The 17,149-nt window shown below is 42.1% G+C and overlaps 1 protein-coding gene across 5 annotated transcripts in view; it reads right to left on the minus strand.

Annotated features, from left to right (window-relative positions):
* The window catches only part of rapgef4 (Rap guanine nucleotide exchange factor 4), a 205,784-nt gene that overhangs the window by 83,815 nt on the left and 104,820 nt on the right, over window positions 1–17,149 (minus strand). For all 5 annotated transcript variants that reach the window (XM_033023947.1, XM_033023946.1, XM_033023945.1 and 2 more), the window contains 2 exons: window positions 7,376–7,448; window positions 664–722 (listed from right to left, as the gene is read on the minus strand). In XM_033023947.1, coding sequence (XP_032879838.1) covers window positions 664–722; window positions 7,376–7,448 — 132 coding nt within the window. The remainder of the gene's footprint in view (window positions 1–663; window positions 723–7,375; window positions 7,449–17,149) is intronic.

A 17,149-nucleotide genomic window follows, 5' to 3' on the forward strand; every position in this document is an offset into this window, starting at 1 on the left:
TGATCCACCGTCAGTGACTCTGGGTGGGCGGAGGGACCAGCCTGTCCCACACCTCTGCTCCACCCGGCCCCGTGTGTGTGTGTGCGCTGCCGACCCGCAGCCCGTCACAGTGCTGCCACATGGGGGAGACGAGGCGGAGGGTGGCCGTGGCCGTGGGAGAGTGGGGGCTGTTCTGAGGGATGTGCCCCTTCGGCCGCTTACAACTTGGTGCTCGGGTTCAGAGTGCCCAGTCACATATGGCTTGTGTGGGAAAATGACCCCCACCCTCCCGTCTCCACCGGCCAGTGATGTGATGGACGTGGGGGTGTGGACCAATCGCTGACAAGTCCCACCCCCTGTGACGTCATGTCCGTTATTTGGCTTTTCAGCAGAGCGGCCTTTCAGTGAGTTGGCTTGTAGGCGACACAGCCTATTGGTGAGTTGGCGTTTCGGCATAGGGGCCTTCCAGTGAGTTTGCTTTTTGGCGTCCTACCCTTTCGGTTAGTTGGCTTTTAGGCGTCCCGCCCTTTTATTACATTCTTACATTCCTACTATTCTTACATTCTTGTACTCAAGTATGATTGATAGCAAAAGTTTTATTGAACTGTATGCAAAAAAGGAATTTCATTGTACCTAGCTACAAGCAACAATGAACCATTGATCAGTGCAGAAGCCAACACTTACCTTGTTCCTTGAAGCAGCATGCAGCAAGCTGCTGCTTATGCTATCTTTCTCTGGGATCCCTAAAAAAACAAAAAATATAAATTCACTAAAATCAACCATTTCAATTTTACAGAAAATGTCTTACACAGATGAATTCTTTCTTTAAAATTTTAAACATATACATCACTTCACGTCTAACTGTTCTTTTTCTAATACACTGATAGCACATGGATTGCAGGGAATGGAGGGATATAGATCATGTGCAGTCAGAGGATATCAGTTTAACTTGGGATCATGTTCGGCATGAACATTGTGAGCTGAAGAGCCTGCTCTGATGCTATACTGTTCCGTATTCTCTGTAAAAGACAGGTAGTGGTGTCAATGAGATGTCCATGCTATTGACAGCCGAGGTTGTGACACTACATTTATGTAAAGCTAAACCATGCTTTATTTTAACCTTTCCTGTCAAAATGAACAATTTAATATTTTCTTACTGGCCAGATCCTTGTTCCTATCAATTATCCTATCCGTATCTCTTTGTCGTCTTCATCACAACTTACTTTGCTATCTTTGTTTCAATAGCAAATTTAGCGATCAGACTTTCAGGGTCTTTATCCAATTACGTTTCTACAAATTTAAAAATGCAGAGCACCCAGAGCCACTTCTGTGGCACACCACTTGTTAGGTCTTGTCAATGAGGAAAGGACTCCTTGTGCCGACTCTATTTCAAGCTACTCAGCCAATCTTCTGTTCATAATGTCATGTTATTTCCAATACCATGAGAAATGTAATTGGCTCTTAATGGTCACCCCAATCCAACAACAAATATGGACAATAAATGTGTGGTGCCAATATCTTGTGACTGAAAACTAAAACCCTGGCCAAGATCTCATGTAGAAAACAAAAAAAATCACAGTAGTAAATTTCAGTTTGGAAAAAGTGTGGCAATGGTGGAGTTGCCACCTTACAGCGACAGTGACCCAGGTTTGATCCTGACTATGACTGCTGCCTGTATGGAGTTTGTGCGTTCTCGCCATCACTGCGTGGGTTTTCCCCAGTGCTCTGGTTTCCTCCCACACTCCAAAGACTTGCAGGTTTGTAGGTTAATTGGCTTCAGTAAAAATCGTAAATTGTCCCTAGTTTGTAGGATAGTGCTAATGTACAGAAATCAGGTAGTGGTGTGTGTGGGTGCGGAGGGGTGTGTGTGGGCGGGAAGGGGTGTGCGGGGAAGGGGTGTGCGGGGAAGGGGTGTGGGTGGGAGATGGGGTGTGGGGGGAGGGGGTGTGTGTGGCGGAGGGGGGATGTGCGAGGGAGTGTGTGTGCAGGGGAGGGGAGTGTGAGGGAGGTGGGGAGGGGGGTGTGTTGGCGGGGGGTGTGTGGGGGAGGGTTGAGAGGAGGAGGGGTGTGTGGGCAGGGGATGGGTGTGTGGGTGGGGGAGAGGGTGTGTGGGGGTGGGAGGTGTAGTGTGGGAGCAGGGAGGTTGTGGGGGGAGGAGGGGTGTGTGGGCGGGGGGTGTGTGGGGGAGGGTTGAGAGGAGGTGGGGTGTGTGGGCAGGGGATGGGTGTGTGGGTGTGTGGGTGGGGGAGAGGGTGTGTGGGCGGGGGAGGGGGTCGGGGCGGGGGGGTTGTGGGGGGGGAGAGGTGTGGAGGCGGGGGGGTGTCAGGGCGGGGGGGTTGTGGGGGAAGGTGGGGTTGTGGGGGGGAGGGGTGTGGGAAGGAGGGGTGTGGGGGCGGGGGGGGGGTTGTGGGGGGAGGGGGTGTGTGGGCAGGGGGGAGGGGGAGAGAGCTCGGAGAAAAGACGGGGAAGAGCCATGGGGAGAGGGGGTATCACAGGGGAGGGGGGCAGGAGCCAGCGAAGGGGACCAGAGGGAAAGAGGCTGGAGCTGGCGATGCGATGGGGACTCACAGTGGGCGCTGGTCGCTATTCGTTCTCCTCCGCCGGGATCAGAGTCTCCGCTTTCCGTTTGGCGACATTAGCGACTCGGCGCCCTCAGAGCCAGGCCTCGGATTGGCCCAGAAGCACCAGCAGCTACGGCCGCACCGTATGGGCGGGAGAGCTCGGAGAAAAGACGGGGGAAGAGCCATGGGGGAGAGGGGGGTATCATGGGGAAGGGGAGCAGGAGCCAGTGAGGGGGACCAGAGGGGAAGAGGCTGGAGCTGCGGGGCGTTTGGAACTCACAGCGGGTGCTGGACGCTCTCCTCCGCCAGGATCAGATTCACCGCTTTCCGTTTGACGACATCGCCGTGCCGCTTCCGGTCCCTCCGAAAATTGTGTCCGGTTGGGGACCTCGGCCGGCCGACCACCCACAGCGTCTCTCAGCTCCAGTAAAGACGCGATGGCACAAGAAGGGGCGGACCATCCCGGGGAGTGACAGCAGAACAGACCAATCCACACGGCATGACTGGCAGGAGAGATCGATCTGCGCAAGCGCGATTTTTAAGATTTTTAAACCTCGTTAACTTTTACATTATACCACAAATCGGAATGAAAATTGTTGCACTCGCAGCACAGGAGAACGGTGAATGAGCTGGTGAAAGGTCTTAGCGCTATGGCGTACCGATTTCGCGCAAATAGAAAAACTGCGCAAACCGGAAGAGCACAAGATCAGAGCTTTAGTTATGTACTAGACCAAGTGGGTCTGCTCCCCCAACGCACCCGTTACCTACCCATTGCCCCCACGGGAGGCATGGTCCTCCAACTCAAGCCGTTCCCGAATGTAAGATTCCAGCACTCCCCTTGCCTCCCTCAGCAGTGCTATTTAAAAAAAATTCCAATTGCACTTGCCATGCGTGTTGCAATAGCAATTCACCCTCCCCCTGCTAGCTGAGCCATTGTGACGTCATCAGTTGAAGCTGATCGTTTTGAAATCGTTTTGATTTTTTAAAATTTTAATCAGTAATAAGTCGAGAAATAAAGTATAAAATGTTCAGTGAAAGTGATCTCGGCCTCGAGGGGAAAATGTGAATCAGAATATGTAAAAATCTTGTGAAAGTTGTCATTTTTCAAGCTTTAATCGCGAATAACGTGTCAAATATAGGATGACATTCTCATTGAGGCTGAGCATTGCTAGCTGAGCCATTGTGACGTCATCAGTTGAAGCTGGTGGTTTTAACTTCAAAGTCTTTTGACTTTTTTAGACTTTAATGAGTCGAGAAATAAAGCATGAAATGTTCAGATATGGTGATCCTGGCCTCGAGGGGAAATATGTCAATCGGAATATGTAAAAATGTTATCGTTACCGCATAGTGTTTTTGCGAAGATGTAAAGACACACACATATACACACGCACACATATGCACATGTACAAGATCAGACTTTTAATATGCTATGATAGATGTAAATAGTTATCATGCAATTACAGACATTGGCCACTAAATGGCAATATATTGTAGTTTCTTCCTGTTGTTCAATACCTTTGAGAAAAGATTCAGCTGTTATTACTCAGAAACTGTTTGCAAATAAATAGAGATTCTGCACATGTAGAACCTAAAATAAAACAAAAATAGTGGTAGTAAACTTGTATATAAGTGTTTTAAAAAAGTTTAAATTTTGATGAAAGGGAGTTCTACAGGATCGGCCACTTTCTTACCGGAGACCGCGGTTTCACGATGTTATAGGCCGCAGGCCGGGGGTCGGAGCTCTTCTCCGGCGATCGCCGGCAAGGGATCGCCCCCGCTCCGCGATGGTAAAATCCGCTCCACGCCTGCTGCTAGAAGTCCACAGACCGAGGCTTCAGGATGTTATAGGCAGCAGGCCGACGGTCGGAGCACTTCTTCTGGCGATCCCCAGTAAGGGTCGCCCCGCTCCGTGATGTTAAAGTCCCTCTGCACCCGCTGCTGAAGGTCTGGGCCGGTCTCCGAGAAAGGCCCCACCAATTCAAGTTGTTAGGCCACGAGGGGAGCGAAAATGTGATAAAGAGAAAAGTTGCATCTCCGTCGAGGTAAGTGACCGAAAACAGTTTCCCCCTGTTCTCCCCCACCACCACCCCGCTAAAACATTTAGACATACTAAAAAACAAAAAAAGTCGAAAGCACGGACACGTTGCTGGCGAGGCTGCCGCTCGAGGCGCCACCCGTTGATGCATATTACGATATTCTGAGGCTCTTTCTGCGCATAGGGTTGAAAAGGATAGGCCAGCCATTGGGCTGGACCGTGCTGCCCTCTTATGCATTCTAGAAAAGATTGCACAGAGGAACAGCTTTGAATACTAGTCAAACAGTCTGGCAGTGGTCTGCATAGAATGCCTTTGAGCATGTTCTGCAGGAAAAGGAAACAGTGGATCCTTTCAGATGGTTCCAAAGCAGGCAATCAATAATTTTGCAGAAAATCTCATCACCAAAACATCACCAAATACCTTGCTTTGCTGGGGGGAGGGGACACAGAGCTCTCTCCCTCAGATACTAGCAGAGCCAGAATCTCAGCACCACATACTTTAGGTAGCTGCAGTGAGAACAAGACCATCATCTATCACCTTATTGAACATGCATTTGCCAAAAAGACGTGGAAAGAGGTGCAGTGGCATTTGTCAAGTCCACCCGGAACAAAATTATAGTACAAGATGCTGTTCCCAACGATGCATAGAGGCACAAACCTCAATTGTGGCTGGAACAAAGATGCCTTTTGGTTTAATCAAAGCTTGCTGACCTTCCAGTGTAAGACACCATCCAATGCTGAAAGTTGTAGAAGGACACATACGAAGGTCTGGAACTTCATGCTGAGGGGCACACACAAGCTTGGTGTGGTAGCCACATAGGTCTACAAGAAAAGATTAGTTTGAAGCCCTCCCACCACTGCACTTCAAGGGACTGGAGTTGTGCAACCATCTCTCAGATGAATTGATCATGAAGTACTGAAAGGCCAAATGATGCCTTGCCTAAGTAATATAATGTAAATCTTGTAAGCAAACTGAAAGATATGACTCAGTGAATGGTGAGGTACATATACAATCTTACAAATATCTTGGATAAAGTATATTTGACAAAGAAGTGGCCTCAGACAGCACAGACCATAGACTGGCCACGGAAAAATTATTATAAGCAATATCCACGCATGTATTGCAATGCATTGTCCTCCTTTCATTATAGAGTCAGATACATAGAGGAACTGGAGACTGCAGATAATGGAATCTTGAATAGAAAGAAACAAACTATTGGATGAACTCAGTTTCACAGATGCTGCCTGATCTATTGAGTTTGTCCAGCAGTATGTTTTTGTTTTACGAAGAATTACTGACATTGTGCAGTTTGTACAGGGCCTCGGTGTTAGAATTTCTCTTAATCTTTTTATTAAAATTGGATTGCGTAGAGCATAAAAATATGATGATGTGGAATCTAGTTTCCAGCAGTTTGCTCTGAAAGCAAAAATCACGAAGATGAGCATCAACATGTTGAGAATTTTTTTCTTTTAACTTCATGCTGTGTAAGATCAAAATGAAAGTGAACTGTAAGAATGTGGGCTTCAATAAAGAATGTTCAGTGAATTTAAACTACCATCTACATTAAAGAAAAAAATTGATGCCTTTGGAAATAATGATTTTGTGAAAATGTCTTCTGTATAAAGTAGAATCTCACACCACAAGAGGGCACTAAAATCAACAGTTTGTCTATTGGGATTTGAAGGAAACTTCCCAAATTAAAAGTATTCAATAGATCGGGAATGGTGCAAATTCTCCATTTTTAGAGGCTGTTAGATGATAGATGGTACCTTATTGATTTAAAGGAGGAATAATGGGCAGCTAGAATCAAGTAGAGAAAGGATAGAAAAGCTGAACCCAGTGAGAAACACAGACAGATAGGTAAGTGGGTGATAGGCACATGAAACCAGATGGGGAAGGGTACTGGGGGGAGTGGAAAAGGTGACCAAAGGGAGGGAGACCCTGGATGGACTAGTGGAATGGGAAAGAAACAGGAGCTTGAGAATTATATGATTGCTACGAAATCCAAAATTTGTGAAATTTCATTTGAACATTTTGCCTCATATCTCATAACTCCAATTTGCTGTCAAACAGGTTTCTTCCATGATCTTCACACTCCACGATGGCAGGAGATTGACAAGGTAGGATCTTTGCATGTATTTGCTCAGGAAAGGACTGTTGTACTGCCTTAGGCCTCGGGTATGCAGTTAAATATCAGTCTCATTGAAAGTCAGCTACCTTGTTTCTCTGCCACAACAAATTCCTTTCAATATGGATTTTAAAACTTTATACATCAAAGTACCCAGAGGAGATAATTCCTTATAGTAGGAAAGAACTGCAGATGCTGGTTTAAATCAAAGGTAGACACAAAATGCTGGAGCAACTCAGTGGGACAAGCAGCATCTCTGGAGAGAAGGAATGGGTGACTTCAGTCTGAAGGGTCTCGACCCAAAACGTCACCCATTCCTTTTCTCTAGAGATGCTGCCTGTCCCGCCGAGTTACTCCAGCATTTTGTGTCTACATTCCTTATAGTATCTTCTTTGACTAAGATCCAGGAAGAAATGTCCCGAGAATAGAAAGAGTTTGGCAAATGAATGGATCCATGCCACCATTTCAGCCTGTCAGATCCAGTTCACTCCTGCCTCACTGAAATCTGCTTCATTCATTACTTAAACTTTTTCATAAATAGGTCACAAGATTATTGCTTTCAAACTAAAATAGTTTAGGCTCAAACCACTAAAAAAATGAGAAAATCATTTTTAACTAAACATTCATTTCTGCTTGGAAACTTCTGCCTGTTGCAAACAAGCAATACTCACTGTCATTACCAGATGCGGTTTCCATAATACCATAAGGAGGGACCAAGAGTCCTGCCATATAGTGTCGATATTTCTGAAATAAAATAAAATGCAGTGTTAGTTCAAAGCACTTTTACTTTATTACATCCCCATATACTGAAGCCTTGCACTCAGCTTTGAGTGCTGTATGTACTCAATGCCGTATATCATGCGGTATATACTCAATATAACTGCAGCATGATGTTTTCAAGAGAGAGATTTAGCTCTTAGGGCTAATGGAATCAAGGGATATGAGGAGAAAGCAGGAACGGGGTACTAATTCTGGATGATCAGCCATGATCATATTAAATGGCGGTGCTGCACCTATGTTCTATGTTTCTAATATGATTTAAACCTGTCCTTACTTTAAAAAGGAATTGAAATTAAATTCTAATAAATGATTTGAGGCATAATGTAACACTGCCCAATTAATCTAAAGAGATGGAGAAACTCAGCGGGTGAGGCAACATCTATGGAGCGAAGGAAATAGGCCACGTTTCAGGCTGAAACCCTTTTCAGACTGATCACTGAAGAAAAGTTTCAGCCCGAAACGTTGCCTAATTCCTTCGCTCCATAGATGCTGCCTCACCCACTGAGTTTCTCCAGCACTTTTGTCTACCTTCGATTTTCCAGCATCTGCAGTTCCTTTTTAAACTAAAGAGATATTCAGTATAATGGAATGATCAAAAGTCAAAAGAATCAGCCCTTGAGAATTTCTGTAAAGTGTTCAACGTCTTTAAAATTTGGAATGACAGACTATAAAAATATCATAATCACATTTAATAAATACAACTGATCTGTAACAGGAGGCAGTTTTTGGGTTGTGTCCAGTCATTTATTTTTAGTTTATCACGGCTGCTACAAATCTGATGCTGAACTTCACTTTATACAAACATGCAGCTGATTCTCACTGCTGTTCGTTTGTACTCTACCACTGCCTCACTTCACAACAGACAAAGCACCAACTATATGATTAGTAAACTGATATAAATTTTAATTCTTTCACATATTCTTTTGAAATGTTGACAGAAATATAGCTCTCAAGTTCATTAAAAGTTTCAAGCCTACCTTTATTTTAACTTTAAATGACAGACATACTTAACGTACAAAACATTTTGTAATAAAAATGAAGTGCAGATGCTGGTTTATACCAAAGATAGACACAAAAATGCTGGAGTAACTCAATGGGTCATGCAGCATCTCTGGAGAAAATGGATATAACATTTCGGATTAGTACCATTTTTCAGACTCCGTCTGAAGAAGAGTCCTGACCCAAAATGCCATCATCCATTTTCTCCAGAGATGCTATGTGCATAAAACATTTTGTTAGTTACAAAAAAACGAAAACACTTCCCACAGTCATCTTAACTTCAATATTGTTTCTGTTAGTCAAGTCTCAGTCACCTAGGCTGCCTCAGGTTATTTTCATGACTTCTTGATCATTCACCTCTCCTGTCTTTCCTATTCCAACACTTTTCCTTCCACACTACAGGTACCCTTGGATTTCACTGTAATCAGACCACAACCGTATGATTTGTATCTTCATAACTACCATCTCCTACCTCAAATTTTATTTGTCTTTATTCAAATCGCCACCCCTTGAATTCTGGCTTTGGTACAATCTCTGTCTTTATGGCCTCCATTACCTTGAGCACACCTGATAGCTAACCATCATCAGATCTGGATCATACCAGATCTTGTTTATTTCAGACAAAAATACTTTTAGCTCTACAAAGTATTAAATAATGGACCAAGGCCCTTTTTACTCCTTCAAAATGGTTGCTTCGAGTGTTTCTACCTGATAAATATTCTACCTGAAGAGACTATGTGTTTTTGTGTGCAAAGTTGATTATTTGGGCAGTGGGATCTGCAGCCATTTTTCAATAATCTTTCTTGGCTGGCACAGTGGCACAGTTAAAAGAGCTGCTTCTCAACGTGCCAATGATCTAGGTTTAATCCTGAACACTGGCACTGTCTGGATTTAACATGTTCTCCCTGTGACTGGACGAGTTTCCTCTAGGTTCCCCCCACATCTCAAGAACGTCAGACATGTTAGGTTAATTGATCAATGTACATTTCCTCCATATGTAAATGAGGGGGAAAAGATAGATGTGAATGTGGAGATAATTAATTGGGGATGAACATTTCTCTGTAAGCCAACAGACCCTTGGTGGGTCTTCTATGCTATTTGGAAATATGGATATGAATTCTTGCTTTAGGCCCTTCTATAAACCTCCACGTACTCCCATATTTTATTTTTGACCAATTTCCTCTTCTCAGCCATCATTTTAATCCCTTCTCCACTTAACTATTGCATTGCACCTCCCCCATCTATGGCCCAATATTCTCCAATGATCCCTTTCCTCAGGCATAACGGCATATTTTCAGAATTTGTTATAATTTCTCTATTAAAAAAAATACTGAACCTGAATTCCAGTCTCTCCAAATAATATCCCATTAATTTTCATTTTGACTTCAAAATGCCACTGTTCACTTAAATGTTTATAACATCCACCTGCAACCCAATCCAACAAACTGTTATGAAGACATTATTCCTCAGGCAATATTTGTCTGTCTTATGCTTCTTCGATCACTTTAATTTTAAGAAATGAAACAACCATGCCTTATTCCTCCTTTTAAAAGATTTACTGTAGCTTTCTTACACTTAGTTTAAACCACAACTCATCACTGCAGCACTGTACTAAGAGTAAATACTGTTATCGGTAAATGAGGATTACCACCCCAAAAGAAAATCCCATTCAAAATACGAATGTATGGACCAAATAGGCCTGCAAAAGTTGCCAGCTGTTTCTTAAACCGTTTCAAGCAAATAATTTAGTATTTTAAAAGCCAAATGATAATAGATACTCTGTCAAATATCACAGTGATTTTCTAATACACTTTCATCTGATCATCAGATACATTTATCTTGCTGCAAAAATGATGGCTTACCAGGGCACATTGGTAACTCCACTGATCCAAGCTAATATCAAAGATAGAGAACTGCAAAATATATTTTCATAATAGAGTGCTTTGTAACACTAGCATTAATGCCCTATTCATCAGGATTTCGTTAGTCTCCAAATCTATGGTTTCTAAAAACAGTGTGAGGCAACGGATTAACAAAGATTACAAATTATTATCCAGATTTAGACATTACAAATCTGATGAATTTATATTAGCAATAGCAGCATATTTTACTTTAAAATTGTTATAGATCCAGATTGAACTCTCAGTAATTTGACATTTTAAACAGAGTTGCTATTTAGGAATTAATGAGTGACATGAAGGTTTATGAAATTGGTTTCCACTGAAAAGTCACAAATATTTAGCAGTATTATGGAATATTAGCATGCGTGGCAATCAGCATTTCTTTGTCATTAATTTGACATAGTGCATACTCAATGTCTTGCAGCCGGGAGCCTGGCATTTTAAGTGTGCCAAATCTGGAATTTGGATCACTGCCCACTCACTGCACAGAATAACACCCTGAATGACCAGCTCCATTCAAGTCAATTAAGGAAATGCAATAAGTTTGGGCAGATTATTTTGTTACACCAACAGAGAATAACTAAGAGCACCGGATTATTTTACAAACTAAAAACCTGAGCAAAGAATTACAACCAAGAACGTTCTGAAGGACAATATAAGATAATTAAATATACACTTAAAATGCAAACCATTGACACAAGATCAAGGGAAAGCACAGATCCCAAGCATTGTGCATAGTCGGCATCAAAATAAAATGCTACCAAAGATTCAGAGGAAAAATAATCAAATTTCTAGCTCTGTTCATGACCATATGTCTCCACCCTAAAATTTCTCATCAATTCTCTTTCTGGTCTTTTCAACTTAATTTACACCAAACATAATTTGCTATCAAATCTAGCTGAATCCTACCTGAATATGAATAGCTGTGAGGAAAAGTAAAACAATTATTTGCCTTTCAGTTCACTTTAGTGGTATAAATAGGCACTTAGGCATAAATAGAGTAAAATCTAAATGAATATTTCATCCTGGCATTCACCACACAAGCAGCTAGTTTCCTCCATTGCAGTGGAACCTGGCGAATGATAGGATAATTTGATCCAAACATTCTCGTGCTTTGCTCTATCATGTTATCTGCCATTCACACTAACCATCCCTTTTCCAAATGGCAATAATGTCACACAGAGAATAACTAGTCAACCACTAGGGTTTCAACCATGTGTTTCTGACAAGTGAGTTTATTTCAGTTTGCCTATTGCCTCAAATTTAATGGCTTTAAATGAAATCAATTGGAATTAATTCTAGCCATTAAACATTTAACCATGAATCTTTTTCTCACTGGCTATCACAATAACTACAAGTTGTCAAGATTACAGCTACTCTACACATCTACTTTAGACACAATTATCAGGCAAATTATTGATTTACTCTCTTCGGGATGGCTTAAGTATTATACCAGAAGGTCAAATGTAGATTTAAATCAAGGAACTTATCCCTTTCTCCCCTTGGGCTTTAGATCTAGTGTATGCCAAGATAATGATACCTCCAAAGAGTGTGCCCTTGGGCAGTTCTATTAGCAACTAGTCAGTTGGAATGGAGTGACAGAGTCAGGCTGCACTAAATCTCAGATCCACAACTTCTGTATTTTCTTTTTAATGTTCTTTATTATTCCATTGATGGCCTGACTCTTTTCCACCATAAATAACATAATGGAAAGTTGTACAACAGCAAATGATTGCTATTTAGTTTCTGTAATAAGCTCACGATTATTCAAGTGTCAAGAGTGTTTTATTGTCATATGTGATGAAATGGAACAATGACATTCTTACTTGTAGCAGCAACACAACGGATTTGTAAACACTGTACTCAATAGATAATATAACAAACAAAAAATAGTTAAAAAATGAAAAAACAATAGAGTGCAAAACAAAACAACGCCCAAAGTTCCTAATGCAAGTCAGACAATTCATAAATGAGTTGTAGTTCGTAGTGTTCAAAATCCTGATGGTTGTTGGAAAGAAGCCGTTCCTGACCCTGGACATTACAGTTTTCAGACTCCTATACCTTCTTTCTGATGGCAGGAGTGAAATGAGAGTATGGTCATTATGTGGTGGATCCTTGATGATGCTGGCTGTCCTTTTGAGACAGAGCTTCTTATAGATGGTGGGGAAGTCAGTACCTGGGATGGACTGCGCAGTGTTCACTACCCTTTATAATCTCCTTCATGCAATGCAACCAGTGAATGAATATGCTCTCTACCATACACCTGTAGAAGTTCAAAAAGTATCTGTGGACATATTGAATTTCCTCAAACGTATATGGTAGTGGAGGCATTGATGGGCTTTCTTTATTTGCATCAATGTACTGGATCTAGAACAGATCTTCAGAGATATGAACACCCAGGAACTTGAAGTTGTTGACTCGTTTCATCACCGACACGTTGATGAAGACAGATTTGTGGATCCTCGACCTTTCTCTTCTAAAGTCAACAATCAGTTCCTTGGTTTTACTAACTTTGAGAGCAAGGTTGTTGTTCCAGGTCCATTCAATCATCGATCTCCCTCATATACTGCCTCATCATTATCCACAACTCAATCTAACAACAACTGTTGTACTCCATCAATAAATTTAAAGATGGAGTACAACAGTGTCCAGCTACACAGTCATGGGTATAGAACAAGTAGAGCAGGGGGCTGAGCACACAGCCTTGAGGTGTCTCTGATGGTTATTGAGGAGGAAATGTTATTGCCAATTCATAGAGATTGTGTTCATTGAGGAATATATTACCTTACTCTTCTTGGGCACTGGCATTATTGATGCCCGTTTAAAGCAGATTTGGTAAAAATCTACCGAATAAAAGATTTGGTAAAAAATTGGTAAACATTAGCCAGATGAATTACAGACACAAAATGCAGGAATAACTCAGTGGCCAGGCAGCATCTCTGGAAAAATGGAATAGGTGACGTTTCGGGTCAAAACCATTCAACAGACTGAGAGTCAGGGGAGAGAGAAACTAGAGGCATGAAAAGGCACAGAACAAATCCAGGGCCAGAAGAATTACTTGTTTAATCCAAACCTCTTGAATAATGTTAGTGTTTCCTATCTTGTTGAATTCTGCATGTGAATCTGATATTTAAGAGCAACTAGACTAAGTGGGACCAGTTGGGTCCCTGCCACATGGGAGGCCTGGTCCCCCAACGCAACCCGTTCCCCAATGCAATATTCCACCACCCACCCGTTCCCCCAATGCAACCCGTTCCCCCAACGCAATATTGCACCACTCACTCATAACCCCCAACTGAGCAGGAACGGCTCATTTCCCCTCATCCCCCAACACTCCCTCTTCACCTTTCCCCTCTCCTCCTCCCCTTCCCAATCCCTCCCTGACCTCTCCCTCCCTCTCCTTTCCCCTACCCTCAGTCACTCCATCCATAAAAATATGCATCTGAAGTTCCTTCCTCCACAGGTCATTCATTGTTAGGTGTGGTTTAGATCCCGTCGACTTGACAATTGGACCAATTTGCATTGTGTGTGTGTGTGTGTGTGTGTGTGTGTGTGTGTGTGTGTGTGTGTGTGTGTGATTTACTCAAACGCACCAAATTTGAAATCACCTTCCAAATTTTCTCTGCCTAAATTGCTGGAAATCTTAAAACCCAAATATATGTTTCACTTATGAAATGAACAAATGTGTACTGTTTCTAGGCAAGGTAATGACACTGCTTCTGTGTATTTGAAGCAATAAATGTCTCGCTTTATTACAATCTTATGCAGCAATGGCCCACACAATGCTCAAAAAATACCTCTTAGTAAGTTTTCATATAACCAGCACAAAGGGAGAATTGAACATAAAAAGCTCATATCTAACATCAGCATTTGGCTTATGACATGATAAAATGGTTTCATTCAGCTATAGAAGCAATCCAGCTGTTGACAGAGCTTTGAAAGGATGTTGACAAGGACGAGCTATTTTTTGTATCACTTGGGAGCAGGTGATTAGATTACAGTGGTGATTTATGATTGCACAGTATTGTGTGTCCCTTTAGGGAATCATCTGTCAGACACTTGATATCAAAATATGTTACAAGATATTTGGAATTGTTCAATCAATACTATTTAACCTGACAACGTGTGAATTGTGAGAGCCCATTAGACCCACTGGAGTGAAAGCTGGGAAGTAAAATATACAGTACCTGCAAATTACAGATTCCCAGTTCCACAAAGAGGCTATTGGCAGAGTGCCACAAGCAACATTCATGATTTAAAGCATGGTCCAACCATAAATTCATGGATTTGTATTTTCTGTTCATACAACAGAAACTATTTGCTTGTGTGGGTATATTCCAGATGGGTTACTAAAATTATAACTTTGGCTTTTAAGAATGAAATACAGCATGCCTTCATGAGAGGTAAACAAACATGAAACCTAACCACCTCGAAATAATTGTAGATATTTATTTTCAGGACCAGGGTGAATAGATATATGCCTTGCCCCCATTGAATAGATCGAAACAAATGGTGGTTAAATAGGGACAACTGGCTACAGTCAAATAGCATTTTGGCATCTTTAAAAAAATGTGTTCAGTGCTTAGAGAATATACATCAATAGCTGGAATGTTAACCAGGCCTAAATATCCACTGTTTTCAGGCCACATGCAGAATAATCCAGACCACCAGTGGCTCACTGTAAGAATCCAAAGGGCTTTAGCTCCAGATAAACACTCAGGCCAATATTCTATGCTCATATCTGAACAAGCAATAGGAAAGGTATTGATTATCTGCAGTTCAAAGCGGAATATCATTAGCTGTGTAATTGCTAGCCTGTCAATCTGGAGGCCATCTAAGATGCACCTTTGCCAACCTACATTTTATTAGAGATACAGAAACCTAATCAGTGGCTAAAAAATTTACAGTTGATTAAATTGCTAAGTTTGTTATAGTTTCTGCACATGCCTCTTGATGATCAGCCATGATCATATTGAATGGCGGTGCAGGCTCGAAGGGCCGAATGGCCTACTCCTGCACCTATTTTCTATGTTTCTATGTTTCTATGACCATTATTATTCATGTACAAGTTTTGTCATTTGTGCCTTCCTGTTGACAAACAAAATTCAAGAACAAACCAACAATCTGCCCAAATCAATTAGTTTGAACAAGGGTCCCGAGGTAAAATGTCACCTATCCATGTTTTCCAGGGACGCTGCCTGAACCACAGAGTTACTCCAGCACTTTGTGTCTTTTTTTCCCAAATAAATTATTGATTCAAGTCATCCAAATTGTGCAAATTATTTCACTCAAAGCATAAGATTACAGAAACAAAGACTACTCCTTAGTCCAAAGAATGATATACAATTAATAAAATCTTTGTCACCGTTTATTGCTTTGTCTTATGATCTAAAACTGTTGGCATGAGAAAGCCATCCCCTGTCCCACTCTTCCCCCAGGAAGCATATATTTTATATTACAATTACTTGCTGTCTTGTTATAAAACAGATCATTCACGTGGAGTTCAGGCACATCCAAGGTACCTGCACATGACATCAGAAAAGGAAGAGTTCACACGGAATGACTGCTCCTAAACTATTTCTTTGCAACTTATCCAAATGACTAATGAGGAGGCATCATTAAGGCCAGAGATTTGGTGATAAATATGGTAAATAAATAATTCAGTAAACAAAATAGTAAGATTAAATGAGAACTTACCAGTTTGAAGTTTGATCTGTATTTTATGAGGAGTTACGATGAGGGATTTCGTGAAGAGCCCGCTCAGCACGCATGCGCGGCATACTTCAAAGCAGCGGTGTGGAATCACAGATAGACACAGTTATTGAAGTAAACATAGTAAAGACAAGGAGACATCAGTTTATCAGTTTGACCCATATTATTGAGGGTGGGAGCGGAGGGCACGTAATCCCTCATCGTAACTCCTCATAAAATACAGATCAAACTTCAAACTGGTAAGTTCTCGTTTAATCTTACTATTTCACTTCGGAGTCACGTGAGCGACTACGTGAAGACTTCAAAGCTCTGTGATTTCAAACCGTGTAACAGGTATTACTTCACGCACTGCCGAAGTCCTTGAGGGAGGAAGTGTGTTATCGTAATCAACCAATGAATCTGTTTGTAGAAAAACACAATGGTATTTTTTAACAATAACAACAAAGAAATTAAATTGCTCCCCTGGGCTTAAATTAAATATTTGCAGTCTGTAAAATCTTTTCTGCAAATAAAACAGGTTTTGCCAATGGCTTATTATAACATTTCTGAACGGTCTTTCCCCGACCATCCTGCTGTAGCCAGGATGTGGTCTATAGGCACGTCCATTCTTTTAGCCGTCGACGTGGATGCTGCCCTGGTGGAATGAGATTTGTACATGTTAGTGTTTATCCCAGCAGCTTTTAGCACCTGCTTGAGCCATCTCGCAATGGTTTGGCTCGTCACCCGACCATAAGGTTTTTTATGACTGACCCACAAGGCTTTTCATCTCCCTCGAATATTTTTGGTTGTGTCTATGTAGGATAGTAGGTGGGTCATGGCACATAACCGTGGTTCTGGCGGATAAGCCCGGAATTCCACGACTGGATTAGGTGTTCCTGGTCTGCTCTGTTTGATCAGTCCCTGGATAACGACAGAGATCTGGTCTGGAGCTGTGAGCATGCTGTCCAGTCGCAATAGGTGTAGTGACTGGACCCTCTGTGCAGATACAAGTGCCATCAACATGAGTGTTTTGAGCATAGATTGTTCCAGGTTGAGGGATCTGGCTGGTGGCCA

Source organism: Amblyraja radiata, chromosome 7 (genome assembly GCF_010909765.2).
Source record: "Amblyraja radiata isolate CabotCenter1 chromosome 7, sAmbRad1.1.pri, whole genome shotgun sequence".
In the NCBI taxonomy this organism is placed as follows: Eukaryota; Metazoa; Chordata; class Chondrichthyes; order Rajiformes; family Rajidae; genus Amblyraja; species Amblyraja radiata.